General features: G+C 44.7%; 1 protein-coding gene across 1 annotated transcript in view; it reads left to right on the forward strand.

The window, feature by feature from the left end:
• Positions 1-16,545, forward strand: part of myo1f (myosin IF) — a 53,468-nt gene extending 36,923 nt beyond the window's left edge. Inside the window, exons 18-28 of the mRNA XM_063200711.1 lie at positions 1,348-1,446; positions 3,522-3,666; positions 3,925-4,039; positions 5,720-5,889; positions 6,192-6,337; positions 7,784-7,930; positions 10,539-10,687; positions 11,159-11,218; positions 12,406-12,652; positions 12,870-13,048; positions 14,456-16,545. Coding sequence (XP_063056781.1) covers positions 1,348-1,446; positions 3,522-3,666; positions 3,925-4,039; positions 5,720-5,889; positions 6,192-6,337; positions 7,784-7,930; positions 10,539-10,687; positions 11,159-11,218; positions 12,406-12,652; positions 12,870-13,048; positions 14,456-14,532 — 1,534 coding nt within the window. The 3' untranslated portion in view covers positions 14,533-16,545. The remainder of the gene's footprint in view (positions 1-1,347; positions 1,447-3,521; positions 3,667-3,924; positions 4,040-5,719; positions 5,890-6,191; positions 6,338-7,783; positions 7,931-10,538; positions 10,688-11,158; positions 11,219-12,405; positions 12,653-12,869; positions 13,049-14,455) is intronic.
• Positions 16,546-16,954: the final 409 nt, after the last annotated feature.

Genomic DNA, 16,954 nt, shown 5'->3' on the forward strand with positions numbered 1-16,954 from the left:
ATTCGACCCGTTTCCCCTTTTTATTTTTTTTAATTTTATTCTTCCGTCTACGAACGGTTCGTTTTGAAGAACCGCTCAAGGTAGAAAATCCGTTCAAAGACCGAAACGTTCGGCTCGATAATACGACCAGGTTTTGTATTTTTCACGGGGGTACCTCGAACTCTGTAGCGCCACCATCAGGTCAAAGTTTTAAGTACTTTACATGCTGTAACTTTTGAACCGTTGGTCAGAATTTCATAAACTTGGTATCCCTGGAATCCTTGGGCCAAGCCGAATCCAATGCACCCTATGACGTCATTTTCCGCCTGGAAAGTTTTTCCGCCATTTTGAATTTTGTGAAAATCAATAAAAATGATGCCCCGCCCACAATTTTTGACCGATCGTCACGAAAATTCTATGAGGGCATCTTCGGACTGAGATACATCTGCCCTAAAAGTCCTGGAACGATTGATCAAACCGTCTTCAAACAGGAGCCAATCAAAGTTGGCGGCGAAGACGCCAAACAGGAAGTGAGCTCATATCTCGGCAACGGCTACTTGTATCACAACCCAATTTCATACACATAATCAGCACTATCTTCAGAGGACACGTAACGATTTTCTTGTAAATGCGCCACTAGGGGGCGCTACAATAAGCAAAAATGTGTTTTTGACGATATTAGCCCGTATTTACTTCAATTCATCAAACGCTTGGTATCGCTGAAATCCTTGGGTCAAGCCGAATCCAACGCATACTATGATGTCATATTTACCATAATGAATTTCCCGCCATTTTGACATATTCAAAAATCAATAAAAATGAAGCTCCGCCCACATTTTTTGTCTGTTCGTCCTACAATTTTTATCAGACCACCATTGGACTATTCTGCACCTATGCTGAAGTTTACAGAGCAATAGCTGAAAGCATCGGCGCACAGCAGCCAATCAAAATTGACAACAAAGGCAAACTTACAGTCGAAACAGGAAGTTAGCTCATATCTCAGCAACGCCTTGACAGATCTTAACGAAATTTCTCACACATGGTCTCCAGTACACCCAGAGGCTACGTACCGAATTCAGTGCAATATGGCCATTGGGGGGCGCTACAGTTGGTGAAAATGTGTTTTTGCCAATATGATACATACCAAACAGGAAGTTAGCTCATATCTAGATGGTTAACTGTATGTTGTGTATGCATGAAGGGCAGCATGTGCATTAAGGGCAAGTCATGCATGAAAGGCAAGGCATGCATGAAGGGCAACAAATGCAAGACAGGCAAGCATACTCCAGCATTTTCTGTGAGGAAATGCAATCTAGTTATTATTATCCTCATTATTATTATCATTATTATCTTTATTATTATCTGCAGGGCAAAGCATCAAGTGGAGTACCTGGGCCTGAGGGAGAATATCCGGGTGAGGAGAGCAGGCTTCGCATACCGCAGAGTCTTCAACAAGTTCCTACAGAGGTGAGTCAGGGAGGGAGGGAGGGAGTAAGAGTGAGTGAGTGAGTGAGTGAATGAGTAAATGAGTACTGGAGTGAGTGAGTGAGTGAGTACTCGAGTGATTGAGTGAGGGAGTGAGAGAGCGAGTGAGTGAATGAGTGAATGAGTACTCGAGTGAGTAAATGAGTGAGTGAGTGAGTGAGTGAGTGAGTGAGTGAGTGAGTGAGTGAGTGAGTGAGTGAGTGAGTGAGTGAGAGAGTGAGTGAGGAAGGGAGGGGGCGAGAGAGTAAGTGAGTGAGTGAATACTCGAGTGAGTGAATGAGTGAATGAGTACTCGAGTGATTGAGTGAGTGAATGAGTGAGTGAGTGAGAGAGAGAGTGAGTACTCGAGTGAGTGAGTGAGTGAGTGAGTGAGTGAGTGAATGAGTGAGTGAGTGAGTACTTGAGTGAGTGAGTGAGTGAGTGAGTGAGTGAGTGAGTAAATGAGTGAGTGAGTGAGTGTGTGAGTGAGGAAGGGAGGAAGGGAGTGAGAGAGAGAGTGAGTACTCGAGTGAGTGAGTGAGTGAGTGAGTGAGTGAGTGAGTGAGTACTTGAGTGAGTGAGTGAGTGAGTGAGTGAGTGAGTGAGTGAGTGAGTGAGTGAGTGAGTGAGTTAGGAAGGGAGGGGGCGAGAGAGTGAGTGAGTGAGTGTGTGAGTGAGTGAGTACTCGAGTGAGTGAATGAGTGAGTGAGTGAGCACAACACAATCTTCAATGTTCTACTTTTTGAGAGGACGGTGGTAACAAAGCTGTAATTGATAAACAATAGACTTTTCACAAATAACGTTATTACATGTAATTCTAAAGTCATAAGACAACCTTTTGTCTATTAATGATTGTCAAAAATAAAGTTTGTGGGAGTGGTCTTGGTGCTGTACTGATGGGGACCGTACTGCTAATTTAGCAGTACTCAGGGACTCACCTGCACCCTGCCTAAATACACATTTAGTAGGTTGTCTGCAAATTGTAAATATTCCCCATTTTTATGTACTGTCTTTATAATGCTCTTTATGCATCCATTTTTAAAATGTTACCGTTATATCATGATTTCTATAAAGTAGAAGTACCCTTACAGATACATGTATAATTGATTCAATATGATACTTCTAGTGTTATAGATAGTATGTTCAGTACTTCTTTATACAACTCTGGTTATACTCTCAAAAAGGCACCTAAACCGCATGGAGTCCCCTATTTCTGATCTTCCTCCGTGGCGTGTGTGTGCCTTGCCTTCCTCCGTGGCGTGTGTGTGTGTGGCTTGCCTGTCGTGCCTTGGCAGAATGTGGTTTGTCTGTGTATTTGTGGTGCGAAGGTGTGATGCTGTGTGTGTGTGTGTGTGTGTGTGTGTGTGTGTGTGTGTGTGTGTGTGTGTGTGTGTGTGTGTGTGTGTGTGTGTGTGTGTGCTACCTTAATCTTGGAGCTGGCTGTGCTGGGGTGGCCCTTCTTGTATGTGTGTGCCAGCATGTACACTGTATGCGTGCATGCATGCGTTCGTGTGCAAGTGTGCGTGCGTGCGTGCATGTGTTTGTGTGCGTGCATGTGCGTGTGTCCTTGTGTGCATGAGTGTTTGTGTTCGTGTGTGCTTGTGTGCATGCATTTGTGTGCGTGCGTGCGTGCGTGCGTGCGTGCGTGTGTGCGAGCGTGCGTGCGTGTGTGCGTGCGTGTGTGTGTGCACTGTGCACCTGTTTGTCTGAGATGCCATGAAAGATAATTGTCGGCTTATTAGCATCAATGTGTGATAAGAAACTCTGCTATGTGTGAGACTGCGTTCATATGATACATACTGTATACTATGTAGTATGTGTGCATGAGTACACAGATAAACTGTATACAGTACAGAGTGAATATAGTCTCACATATACAGAGGAGACGTGGACGTGTTGGCACAGTCATGAGCAGGACAGGGTTCTGCACAAGGTGCATTCTGTATGACTAACGTTGTGTGTGTGTGTGTGTGTATATGTGCGTGTGTGTGTGTGTGTGTGTGTGTGTGTGTGTGTGTGTGTGTGTGTGTGTGTGTGTGTGTGTGTGTGTGTGTGTGTGTGTGTGTGTGTGTGTACAGGTACGCCATCCTAACAGCGGAGACGTGGCCAGGTTGGCGCGGTCGTGAGCAGGACGGGGTTCTGCACCTGCTCCGTTCTGTCAACATGGATACCGACCAGTACCAAATGGGCCGCACCAAAGTCTTTGTCAAGAACCCCGAATCGGTACTGGTGGCCAGAACCACACACAGCGTTGAACAACGAAAAAACAATATTGACTTGGAATAGTACTTGTATAATACTAACATTATACAAAATTGTATAATACTAATATTATAATTGTATAATACAAAATATTACAGTTTATATTATAATTAATAACAGTTTATAGTATATATAATATTATACATATATATAGTTTAGATAATATATATAATATAGTATTACAGTTTATTATAGTAATTGACTTGCGTTTGTGTTTAGCTGTTTCTTCTGGAGGAGATGCGTGAGAGGAAGTTCGACTCGTTTGCCCGTACCATCCAGAAGGCCTATAGGCGCTACATCGCACGCAGGAAGTACGAGCAGATGAGAGAGGAAGGTCAGAGATTACACGCCTGTGTGTCTGTGTCTGTGTGTGCGAGTGTGTCAGAGATTAGCCGCCTGTGTCTGTGTCTGTGTGTGCGAGTGTGTCAGAGATGAGCCGCCTGTGTCTGTGTCTGTGTTTGCGAGTGTGTCAGAGATGAGCCGCCTGTGTGTCTGTGTCTGTGTGTGCGAGTGTGTCAGAGATTAGCCGCCTGTGTCTGTGTCTGTGTGTGCGAGTGTGTCAGAGATTGGCCGCCTGTGTCTGTGTCTGTGTGTGCGAGTGTGTCAGAGATTAGCCGCCTGTGTCTGTGTCTGTGTGTGCGAGTGTGTCAGAGATTGGCCGCCTGTGTCTGTGTCTGTGTGTGCGAGTGTGTCAGAGATTGGCCGCCTGTGTCTGTGTCTGTGTGTGCGAGTGTGTCAGAGATTACACGCCTGTGTGTCTGTGTCTGTGTGTGCGAGTGTGTCAGAGATGAGCCGCCTGTGTGTCTGTGTCTGTGTGTGCGAGTGTGTCAGAGATTAGCCGCCTGTGTGTCTGTGTCTGTGTGTGCGAGTGTGTCAGAGATGAGCCGCCTGTGTGTCTGTGTCTGTGTGTGCGAGTGTGTCAGAGATGAGCCGCCTGTGTGTCTGTGTCTGTGTGTGCGAGTGTGTCAGAGATTAGCCGCTTGTGTCTGTGTCTGTGTGTGCGAGTGTGTCAGAGATTGGCCGCCTGTGTCTGTGTCTGTGTGTGCGAGTGTGTCAGAGATTGGCCGCCTGTGTGTCTGTGTCTGTGTGTGCGAGTGTGTCAGAGATTAGCCGCCTGTGTCTGTGTCTGTGTGTGCGAGTGTGTCAGAGATTGGCCGCCTGTGTCTGTGTCTGTGTGTGCGAGTGTGTCAGAGATTGGCCGCCTGTGTCTGTGTCTGTGTGTGCGAGTGTGTCAGAGATTGGCCGCCTGTGTCTGTGTCTGTGTGTGCGAGTGTGTCAGAGATTGGACGTCTGTGTCTGTTTCTGTGTCTGTGTCTGTGTGTGCGAGTGTGTCAGAGATCGGCCGCCTGTTTCTGTATGTGTATGTGTGTGTGTGTGATAGAGATTGTGTGCGTATGTGTCTGTGGCCACGTTCGTGACCCCACATGCAGAAGCAGAAGTCTGCACAGGACAGCGAGCATGAGCAATGCGAAATTACGATGCATTCTGGTCCGGAAATGGTCACCCCTGGATCCGTTGTATTGTTTGTATGATTATTTAACAGCTGATGTGTGTGGGTATGTTGACGAGGAAAAACCTACTCACGAAACAACTTCCCCTTTTTTTCACTCTCATCATGAAAATTTGCCCCAAGTGTTGCTAATTTAAGACCAGGTCAAAGCATGTGGCTATGACTAAACTATGGACTGTCTTTTTTCATACAGCAGTTTTTGTTTAATTGACTTTAATTGTGAAGCTTTAAAGAACATTAGTGTGTTTTTACTAAAATGTGTGGGTTTTATTTTTTTCTGCCATTTTTACATGCACAGTACGTATGTATGACATTTGTGTGTGAAATGTTCTATTTGAATAAGGTAACCTTTCCACTCCTGTTGTTTTTAAACGTCTTGCTCAATAAATAGACTCAATTTGTCATATTTCTCTCTCTCTTTCTCTCTCCCTCTCTCTCTCTCTCTCTCTCTCTCTCTCTCTCTCTCTCTCTGTCTCTCTTTCTCTCTCTGCTTCACCTCTGCAGCCTCTGATATCCTCTACAATTCTAAGGAGCGCCGCAGGAACAGCATCAACCGTAACTTCGTGGGCGACTACCTCGGCATGGAGGACAGGCCGGAGCTGAGACAGTTCCTGGCCAAGAGAGAGCGCGTCGACTTTGCCGACTCTGTCAACAAATTTGATCGGCGCTTCAAGGTATGGTAACGTATAACAAGAATCTGGAGTCTTTCGATTTAGGCTGAGCTATTGGCTTGGTGCCTCAATGTCGTAGCCCCTTAACGCACGCCGCTCCACCAGTGGAACACTGTTATAGTCATTGAAAAGTTCACTACCATAGTACTACACAACTATGACATAACACAGGGGCTTTAGTAATGCACTACGACTTGGTCTCTTCTACCAGAGCTGCTCTTTCTTAGTGCTTATTGTATTGTGTTTTCTCTAAACGTCCTGTGAGTGTGATCTCATGTTTTTGTGCGTTTGTCCATTTTCTCCAGTCAATCAAGCGGGACCTCATCCTGACACCAAAGGGAATCTATCTGATTGGCCGAGAGAAAGTGAAAAAGGGGCCGGAGAAGGGACAGATCAAGGAAGTGCTGAAACGCAAGCTGGAGCTGAACAGCATACGAGCCATCTCACTCAGGTAACCACAGCAACAGCATCAGGGCCATCTCACTCAGGTAACCACAGCAACAGCATCAGGGCCATCTCACTCAGGTAACCACAGCAACAACATCAGGACCATATCACTCAGGTAACCACAGCAACAGCATCAGGACCATATCACTCAGGTAACCACAGCAACAGCATCAGGGCCATATCACTCAGGTAACCTACTGACATCACTATAGACCTGGGGGGCCAAACTCAACCCCGGGGGGCCAAATCTGATTTTTAATTTGAGTTGAGTTTGGCACCCCTGCTGTATGAAGGCCATCTCACTCAGTTACGTAAGTGTTGTACATAGCCCCTTAATGCAGGCTGTAGCTCCAGTGGCACACTGTAATAGTCATTGAAAAGTTAAGTACCATAGCACTACAATACTATGATATAACACAGGGCCTCTAGTAATGCACTACAACTTGGTCATTGCCATTCTGCTAACAGCAAATTTATAATGCCGTGTCTTAACGGGTTAAGTAGTAAAAATAAAGCATGGAGCAAGGGGTACAGTACCAATATAGAGTAGATCTGCACCACCTTCTCAGATATACTAAAACAAATAATAATAATAAAAACATAATACACTTTTCCATCCTGCTTTGGTACAATTTAAAAAAATAACTAAGAGTATATTCTTAAAGAAGACGATCAAAGTAATTTCATGGTATGCACAGGGGTTTTGAAATGCAATTCACCAACATTTCACTGGTCCATCAAATCAAATGACCTTAAAGGGACACTGTGTGAGATTTTTAGTTTTAGTTATTTCCAGAATTCATGCTGCCCATTCACTAATGTTACCTTTTTCATGAATACTTACCACCAGCATCACATTTGAAGTGTTCATTATGACTAGACAAATTCCACTTTTCATACATGAAAAGGGGGATCTTCTCCATGGTCCGCCATTTTGAATTTCCAAAAATAGCCATTTTTAGCTGCAAAAATGACTGTACTTGGACCATACTAGAAACTATTTGTTTATTACTTAGTAAACTTTCATGTAAATATCAAATTTGGCAATAGGCAGCCCAGTTTCAATGAGCAGCATAGTTGCAGTACCTTTTTTGACCATTTCCTGCACAGTGTCCCTTTAACTGACCTTAGTTTACCTTAGCAAATCAAATGACCTTAGCTGACCTTAGTTTACCTTAGCAAACCAAATGACCTTAGCTGACCCTAGTTTACCTTAGCAAACCAAATGACCTTAGCTGACCTTAGTTTACCTTTGCAAACTAATTGACCTTAGCACCTCAGCTGCATTAAACTTTTGCCTACTTTCCCTCTTTCTACTCACGTCTCCAGTATCCTCCAGTAAGCTCACTTTTCCTTTCGTACTTCCTCTCTCTTCATTCTCTCTCTCTCCCTCTCTCTTTCTCTCCCTCTCTCTCTCTCTCTCTCTCTCTCTCTCTCTTCTGTCTCTCAGCACGAGGCAGGATGACTTCTTCATCATTCATGAGACGCAGTACGACAGCCTGCTGGAGTCCACCTTCAAGACCGAGTTCCTGAGTCTGCTGTGCAAACGCTACGAGGAGACGCAGAGGAGCAAGCTCTCCCTCTCCTTCAACGACAGGTGAACCCTAACACAATATAGCAAGCTCTCCCTCTCCTTCAACGACAGGTGAACCCTAACACAATATAGCAAGCTCTCCCTCTCCTTCAACGACAGGTGAACCCTAACACAATATAGCAAGCTCTCCCTCTCCTTCAACGACAGGTGAACCCTAACGCAATATAGCAAGCTCTCCCTCTCCTTCAACGACAGGTGAACCCTAACGCAATATAGCAAGCTCTCCCTCTCCTTCAACGACAGGTCTCACAATAACGCTCTCTCTCTCCTTCTCTCTCCTTATTTCTCTCTCTCCTTCTCTCTCCTTATTTCTCTCTCTCCTTCTCTCTCCTTATTTCTCTCTCTCCATCTGTTTTAGTGGCAGGTCTCATGTTACAGTACTAGTTTTAAAAAAACTCCCGCACACTGACCATTTCGCTGTTCTTTCTTTGATAAACAATGTTTCGGTACTAGTTCTAGTACCGAAACGTCGTTTATTAAAGAAAGAACAGCGAAATGGTCAGTGTGCGGAAGCTTCTTTAAACTATTGCTGTAATATGAGACCTGCCGAGATGAGACCTAGGTCTAGTACCGAAACGTCGTTTATTAAAGAAAGAACAGCGAAATGGTCAGTGTGCGGGAGTTTTTTTAAAACTAGTACTGTAATATGAGACCTCCCGCTAAAAGAGAGGGAGAGAGAGAAATAAGGAAAGAGAAGGAGAGAGAGAAATAAGGAAAGAGAAGGAGAGAGAGAAATAAGGAAAGAGAAGGAGAGAGAGAGAGAGAGCGTCATCAGATGAAGGTCTAGTACCGAAACATTGTTTATTCAAGAAAGAACAGCGAAATGGTCAGTGTGCGGGAGTTTTTTTAAACTATTGCTGAGTGACCCATGGTGCCATCTCCGACGCACCTGCCAGCTGAGGTGTGCAAAAAAAGCCAAAGTTTAACTCATGTTACAGTACAACATTTTAGCTCTCTCTCTTCTCTCTCTACCTCTCCTTCAAGGACAGGTCTCACATTATAACACTCCCCCTCTCTCTCTCTCTGTCTCTCTCTCTTTAGCTCTCCCTCTCCTTCAGCGACAGGTATCACAATATTATCTCTCTCTCTCTCCTTCAAGGACAGGTCTCACAATAACACATTCTCTCTCTCTCTCTTCCCGCTCTTTATTTCTCTCTCTCTCTCTCCTTCAGCGACAGGTCTAACAATAGGGCTCTCTCTCTCTCTTGTCTCCCTTTAGCTCTCCCTCTCTCTCTCTATCTCAATATAACACACACGCGCTCTCTCTTCTTCAATAACAGGTCTCCAAATAACTCTCTCTATCTCTCTCTCTCTCTCTCTCTCTCTCTCTCTCTCTCTCTCTCTCTCTCTCTCTCTCTCTCTCCCTGTCCTTCAACGACCGGTCTCACAACAACTCTCTCTCTCTCTCCCCTTCTCTCTCTCTCTCTCTCTCTCTCTCTCTCTCTCTCTTCTCTCTCTCCCTCTCCTTCAACGACAGGTCTCACAATAACGCTCTCTCTCTCTCTCTCTCTCTCTCTCTCTCTCTCTCTCTCTCTCTCTCTCCCTGTCCTTCAACGACCGGTCTCACAACAACTCTCTCTCTCTTTATTCTCTCTCCCTCTCACAATATAACACTTTAGCTCTCCCTCTCCTTCAATGACAGGTCTCACTATATAACACTTGTAGCTTTCTCTCTCCCTCTCCTTCCCACAATAACACATATAGCTCTCCCTCTCCTTCAGCGAAATGGCTCACAATAATGCTCTCTCTCTCTTTATCTTTCTCTCTCCCTCTCCTTCAGCGACAGGTTTCACAATACTGTGTAACACTTGATCGTCCATCTACACAATATCATTGCACAACATACAAACTTCCATTCTTTGCATTCCTTAGTACTTTAAAGGGACACTGTGCAGGAAATGGTCAAAAAAGGAACTGCAACTATGCTGCTTATTGAAATTGGACTGCCTATTGCCAAATTTGATCTTTATATGAAAGTTTACTAAGTATTAAACAAATATTTTCTAGTATGGTCCAAGTACAGTAATTTTTGCAGCTAAAAATGGCTATTTTTGGAAATTCAAAATGGCGGACCATGGAGAAGATCCCCCTTTTCATGTATGAAAAGTGCAATTTTTCCAATCATAATGAATACTTATGTATTGATGAAAAAGGTAACATTAGTGAATGTGTAGCATTAATTCTGGAAATAAACAGCTAAAAATCTCACACAGTGTCCCTTTAAGAGTTAAGTAGCGGTGACATAGTATGAGACTGTCTATTTTCGCTCTGGGTCTAAGATTAATCTGCGAGGTGTGTGGCCGGGCCATGTGGTTTATGCACTTTGCCTCTGCATGCGTCAAGTATGTTTTAACCTCACTTGGCGTTATCTCTCTGTCTGTCGCGTGTGCGTGTTTGTGTGCGTGCATGTGTTTGTGTACCTACCTGTCTATCTGTGTGTGTGTGTGCATGTGTACGTCCGTGTGTGTGTGTGCGTGTGCGCGTGTGTGTACGTGCGTGTGTGTTTGTGTACCTACCTGTCTGTCTGTCTGTGTGTGTGTGCATGCGTGCGTCTCTGTGTGTGTGCGTCCGTGTGTGTGTGTGTGTGTGTGTGTGTATTTCTACTAACCAGGTTGGACTTCAAGGTGAAGAAGGAGGGCTGGGGGGGAGGTGGTACGCGTGCCCTCGTGTTCCAGCGTGGCCAGGGGGACCTGGCACTAGTCAAACCTGGAGGAAAGACCCTCACCATCACTATTGGGGACGGACTACCCAAAACATCTAGTGAGTACGGAGCCCTTAAAATCACGTGAGAGAAAAATAAGCAAAACATGGTTCACTCTCAGAAATAAAGGTACAGAACTCGTCGCTGTGGCAGTACCTTCAAGGGGAGTACCATTGTCTCGCTTGATTGGTAACCCAAAGTGTCTTGCAATGTCGACCAATGTGCATCTGTCACCTCTTTTTTGAGGTACCACCCAAGCAACGCAATGGTACTCCCCTTGAGGGTACTGCCACAGCGTTGAGTTCTGTACCTTTATTTCTGAGAGTGTTCTTAGAGAAAAAGCATTGTTTTCGGTTTGCATTGTTTTCCAACTGTCTGGTTTTGTGAACACTCAGACTTCAGGAACGGGTACCAGCACAATTCTCTGTTGGCCTGAATGAATTGAATAATTGTAAGTCGCTTTGGATGAAATTGTCAGCTAAGTGTAATGTAATGTAATGTAATGTATAATGTCTTTCTGCCGTCTTCAGAGCCCACCAGGAAAGGATTTGCACAAAGCCATGGGCAGAGTAGACCACCACCGAGTAGAGGTGAACACACTGTTATTTATATTCTCTCTTCAGTTTCCTTGTTGTTTGTGTGTGTGTGTGTGTGTGTGTGTGTGTGTGTGTGTGTGTGTGTGTGTGTGGGTGTGTCTTGTCTGTCTGTATTTCTGTCTGAGTGGGTGGATTCCTGGTAGTGTGTGTGTGTGTGTGTGTGTGTGTGTGTGTGTGTGTGTGTGTGTGTGTGTGTGTGTGTGTGTGTGTGTGTGTGTGTGTGTATGTGTGTATGTGCCTGCGCACGAGTGTGTGTGTGTGTGTCTGTCTTTCTGTCTGTGTGAGTGGGTGAATTCCTGGGAGAAAGTGACCTTCCTTTTTCGAGAGAATCTACTAGACTAATGCTTGAACTGGCCTTGCCCCAGGGCAGACTCCTGACATGATGTTTAGTTTGTGTGTGTGTGTGTACTAAAAACTAACCCCTCTTTGCAACTGCACTTGTTGTTCTGTATATCTCCTGTGCACTTTGTATTTGCTTGTGATGTTGGTTTGATTATGTCCCCTTTTGAAAGTCGCTTTGGTTATAAAGCGTCTGCCAAATGCAATGTAATGTAATAATGTAATGAGTGTGTGTGTGTGTAATGCTTGTGTGTGCGAGTGCACGTGTGGGTGTGTGTTTCTGTCTGTCTTTCTGTGTGTGTGAGTGGGTGGATTCCTGGGACTATGTGTGTGTTGAGGCTAAAAACGGTGCATGACACACAGCAAGTTAAAAAATAACTCAACACGTCACTTAAATTTGTCTTGGCCCAGTATTTTGCACACCCACAATATTTTGCTCACACTCTTCATCAGATTCACTTTCTTAATCAGGCTCACTCTCAGACGAAGTGCCAGCAGAGCATTTTGTTTGTTCTTTATAGGAAATGGTAGTTCTTCTTTTCTTTGTATTCCTTTTTTATTTTTAAAATATAAAATCCACCTCTTAATTCTAAGGTTTATTCAACTGGAGTTGCACCGCACGGGAGAGTGCGGTATATTGGGATTACTGTTTCTTTTCTTTTTTTAAATTTATTTTTTCTGTCTTTTTTTAAACTTCATTTATGATAGGACAGTGAAGGTGGTGACAGGAATCGAATCGGGGTCAGCCGCATGGTAGACGAGTGCCCTACCGTTTGGCCACGGCAGGGCCAACTATTACTATTACTAAAAAATGTTTTCCCTCCCCCCACCTCTCTCCACAGGTCATCAGAACGGCGCTGCCCAGTTCTCCCGTGGTAGCCTGCCCCCCGCCCCCCGAGAGCAGACCTACTCCACCCCCCAGCAGCAGCAGCAGCAGCAGCAGCAGGGCCCCTGCACCGCCGCCCTCCCCAAGATGAACTCCCAGAGGGGCCGCGGCCGAGGGGGCGGGGGCCGGGGTGGGGGCCCCCCTCAGCAGCAGCGGCAGAGCAACCTGGACTTCCTCGGCGTACCTGACCAGGGGGTTTCTGGGTAAAAGCACGCGTAGCACACACACATAAACACTATCTAAAACATTACAGCCAGTTAAACGTTAAAAAAGTAAGTTGCCCAACCTGCCATAAGTTTGTAAGTTAACTCAACTTGAGCCTCAAGTTGAGTCAACTTATAAATTTGTGTGTGTGTGTGTGTGTGTGTGTGTGTGTGTGTGTGTGCTTGTGTGTGTGTCTGTGTGTGTGCTGCACTGCAGCATGCAGAGGAAGAGGAGCATTAGTCACCAGCGTGCCGCCCCCCCGGCCCCCGCCAGCCGCCCCAAGGCCCAGGCCCCGCCCCCAGGCCCCCGCTGCAGGGCGCTCTACCAGTACGTCGGCCAGGACACAGATGAGATCAGCTTCAACGTCGGAGACATCTTTGACCTCGTTAGTGAAGGTCAGATATGATAGTTACATACATACAAATACTACATACATAGCCTATACATAATAATATACATAATAACATAATAATTACATATACCTAATAACGAAATCAGCTCAACGTCTGAGACGTCTGACCTCGTCAGCGAAGGTCAGCCTATGGTAATGTTATAAAATGTATGATAGGCCTAATTACATACATATATATATATATATATGTACATGCATATACATTGATTACATACATATAATTACATATAACAACAATTACATTCTTAGTAGGTCTACACTCATCGGCTACTTCATAAAGCACACCTGTCCAACTGCTCACTGGCACACATTTTTAACCAGCCAATCATACTGAGGCATCTCGATGCAATTTTGGACATGAAGACATGATCAACGTCGGACACATTTTCGACCTCATCGGTGAAGGTCAGCCTATGTCAGTGGTTCTCAAACTTTTTGGGAACCCCCACTTTGGACTTCACAGTATTTTTGATACTCTGATTCGGTTTTTGATTGCTAGAAATCCACAGGGCAGCAGTAGTTCTGTAATACATTAGGAAAACTTTCAAAATAAACCATGGAAATAAAACCACACACACACACACACACACACACACACACACACACACACACACACACACACACACACACACACACACACACACACACACACACACACACACACACACACACACACACCACCCAATTTAGTAGATGAAGATAAAGAAAAGACTATAGAAAGGTAAAGAAAGACTATACATAACATAATATAAACAAGTGTCAATGCATACAGACTATACGAGAAGACTATACGTAAAGACTATACACAAGTGTGAATGCATAAATGTGCCTTGATCCACAGCAAAGCTTAACGGTTTCAAAGAAACACTTAGTTCCTCTAGACATAGCTTCCTATTTCCTATTTCCTGTGGTGCAAGAAAAAGCAGAGAGTCTTTCGCCATACTGGGTGAACTTCATTAAAAGCGGAGAGTCTTGCGCCATATAGGGTGAACGTCAAATGCAATGTTTTAGAGCAGTGCGAAAAGGGGATTTGTAGTCACCGTCTGGGTGGCTGAACTGTGTTGGTTTACTAGTCAGAATGCATAAAGAAAACTAGAGACTAGAGACAGAGAGTGCACCAAAATTGAATCACGTGTTCCTTTTGCCATTTCCAACAACACAACTCCACAAAATTTGATCAAAATCAGTTCATAACTTTTTGAGTACTACTACACAATACTACTCCCACAGCCACCCTACCAACCTTCCCACCCACCTTCATACACACACGCACGCACACAAACCCACACACATCATTACATAGCAAAAAAAAAATCATACCAGAAAGTTTGGGATGAATGTTTTCAGCCTTCTCTCTCTCTCTCTCTCTCTCTCTCTACCTCTTCACCAGATGCGTCGGGGTGGTGGACTGGCCGGTTCCGTGGCAAACAGGGCCTCTTCCCTGGAAACTACGTGGAGAAGATCTGAGGACCGCCATCCCCCCGTACCAGGCTCCTGCACCCAGAGAACAGGAGAAGAATCACTGCACACTGGTGGACTTCATTTTGTTTTTTGTTGTTGTTGTTTTTTATTTCTATGAACAACACGTTTTGCTTGCGCTCCGTCAGGCGAACCTGATGAAACACAAGCAAAACGTGTTGTTGACTGAAATAAAATAATAATAAAAAAAACAGAAGAACATAACTTGGCTAGCAGAATGAAGTCCAGTGTGTGGTGAATTCTTATCTCCTGTTCTCTGGATTAATGAGTGCGTATACATGCAGCTCAGTATCCCGAATATGACCATAACTGGGATATGCCTCATATTCGGGATACTGAACTGCATATAAACGCACTCACTGATGACTGCACTTCACCAGCACCTGGACGCTGGCTGCCCACAGGAGTGTCATATTGCTTTGAATGCTCCCCTCCTGCACCCACCTCCCAACAGCACTTTACACAAGTCTTCAGAAGAGGTGCTGACCGCTCTCCTTCTCTCTCCGCCCCAACCTGCATGGAGCAGAGGACTTGACACAGTGCCTCACGAGGATTATGACAGTGAACAAACAAAAACAAACGTGCAGTATGTTCTTTACAGACAAAAACATTTTCTTGACAAAACCCACACTCAGCGTTTACACACTGGACTGCAGAAACTTGTTCAGAAACAAGTGGATGAACTTGTTTTTTATTTTAACTTAGGGTTTCATGGAGGCCTGCCACTGACTAGAAACCTACTTACCACAAGGGGGCAGTGCTGAGATATTGTTTTTCAAAAACTTTTTTATATTTCCATAGAGGTACCTGTATGTATATTTCTCTGGTTATGCGATTAATTGGAATTCTGAAGAGCGAGTCACGAATGCTCTAAATCTGCTGTTTCAGTTATGAAGCAAGAAATTTCTCTTTTTCATTAACTTTAAAAAAAAATAATAATGATAAGAATCACACCCACATGAACGTGACAGTTAACACATTTTTTCTGACTCACACGGTCTTAACCACTTAAAGTCTTACTTTTTCTGAGCTTTCCAGATTTTGTTAAGTGCCTCTACTCTGTCTTTTCTATTGTTTGATTTGAAACTAGCACTCAAACATACTTGCATTACCATGATTTGTATTAAGTCTTACTGGGTAGTGACTGTCTCCCCACAGCCCTAGGCCAAGTCAGATTGAAACAGCCCTAAAGAACATAAGAAATTAAAAAAGTGTTTACTATAAGTTGACTCTCAAAAGGTGTGTGTGTGTGTGTGTGTGTGTGTGTGTGTGTATGTGCGTGTGTATATGTACGTGTGTGTATGTGCGTGCGTGCATCCGTATGTGAGTGCGCGTGTCTGTGTGTGTGTGTGTGTGTGTGTGTGTGTGTGTGTGTGACAGAGAGAGCAAGAGAGAGAGAGAGAGAGAGAGAGAATTGCTTCTGGTCACGATAGTCCTGGCACTTGGATTGGTTTCTATCATTTCACCACCATGTCAACAATAAGGGCAAAGCAAAGAGTTTCACTGACCTCGAATTTGCAACAGATGTACTTCAGACATGCTCTCAGATGTTTTGGGGCATTTCTCCCTCGCGGAGAGGGCAAACTTGTCTGACTTGTATAGCCAGAGGGGACAGCAAGTGAGCCTGACAGATACCCTTTACTGGTGCGTGTGTGTGGGCCGGGGCCGGTGTGTGTGTGTGTATCTGTGCAGTGCCGCTGACAGCTTTTCCAGGGCCCAGGACGAACTCTTCTGAACGGGCCCCTTACCCAATACATACACTGTAATGGGGACCCAATTCTCTGGGCCCCCTGTGTTCCTGAGCCCAGGACAACACACCCCTTTGTCCCTCCTTGTCGGACAGCGTGTGTGTGTGCGTGCGTGCGTGCGTGCGGCGGTTGGGGGTGTGTTGGGGGGTTGTGATAAGACCTTACAAGAATATTCTGCATACCGTCTGCCTTCTGAGTGACAGGTTATAGCTAAATAGGCCTACACCTGCATGCTTTGCCTTTGACACCTGAGAACAATTTAAGAAATATCATTATAATAAAGATAATCAAATAAAAATCACATAGCATGTCTGGTTCCTCACATTCTGGTGAAGGTTAAACTTCTCTAAACACTTCATTCTGCTTGAATGACTAGTGCCACCCAGTTGATAAATTGACACCGGCAGTTCTTTAGGCTAGTATTTTAAAAAGGCTATATTAGTGAGGCGAGTTTTATTGGGGTAACAAATGTTGTTGGATAAATTTAGCCTGATGGCTGGGAGCGCAGAGCAAGGTTCTTTGCATTTGAAGAAAAAAATGATTCGCTCAACAACAGGCAGAAATTGCTGTCCGACAAGTAGGCTATTTAATTAGCCACTCAGTAGTTTCGCCGTTTTAGTTGCTGTGGATTGTGATGTCTTCATGATGTTGCCACATGCGCG

This window comes from Engraulis encrasicolus, chromosome 6 (genome assembly GCF_034702125.1).
Source record: "Engraulis encrasicolus isolate BLACKSEA-1 chromosome 6, IST_EnEncr_1.0, whole genome shotgun sequence".
Classification (NCBI taxonomy): Eukaryota; Metazoa; Chordata; class Actinopteri; order Clupeiformes; family Engraulidae; genus Engraulis; species Engraulis encrasicolus.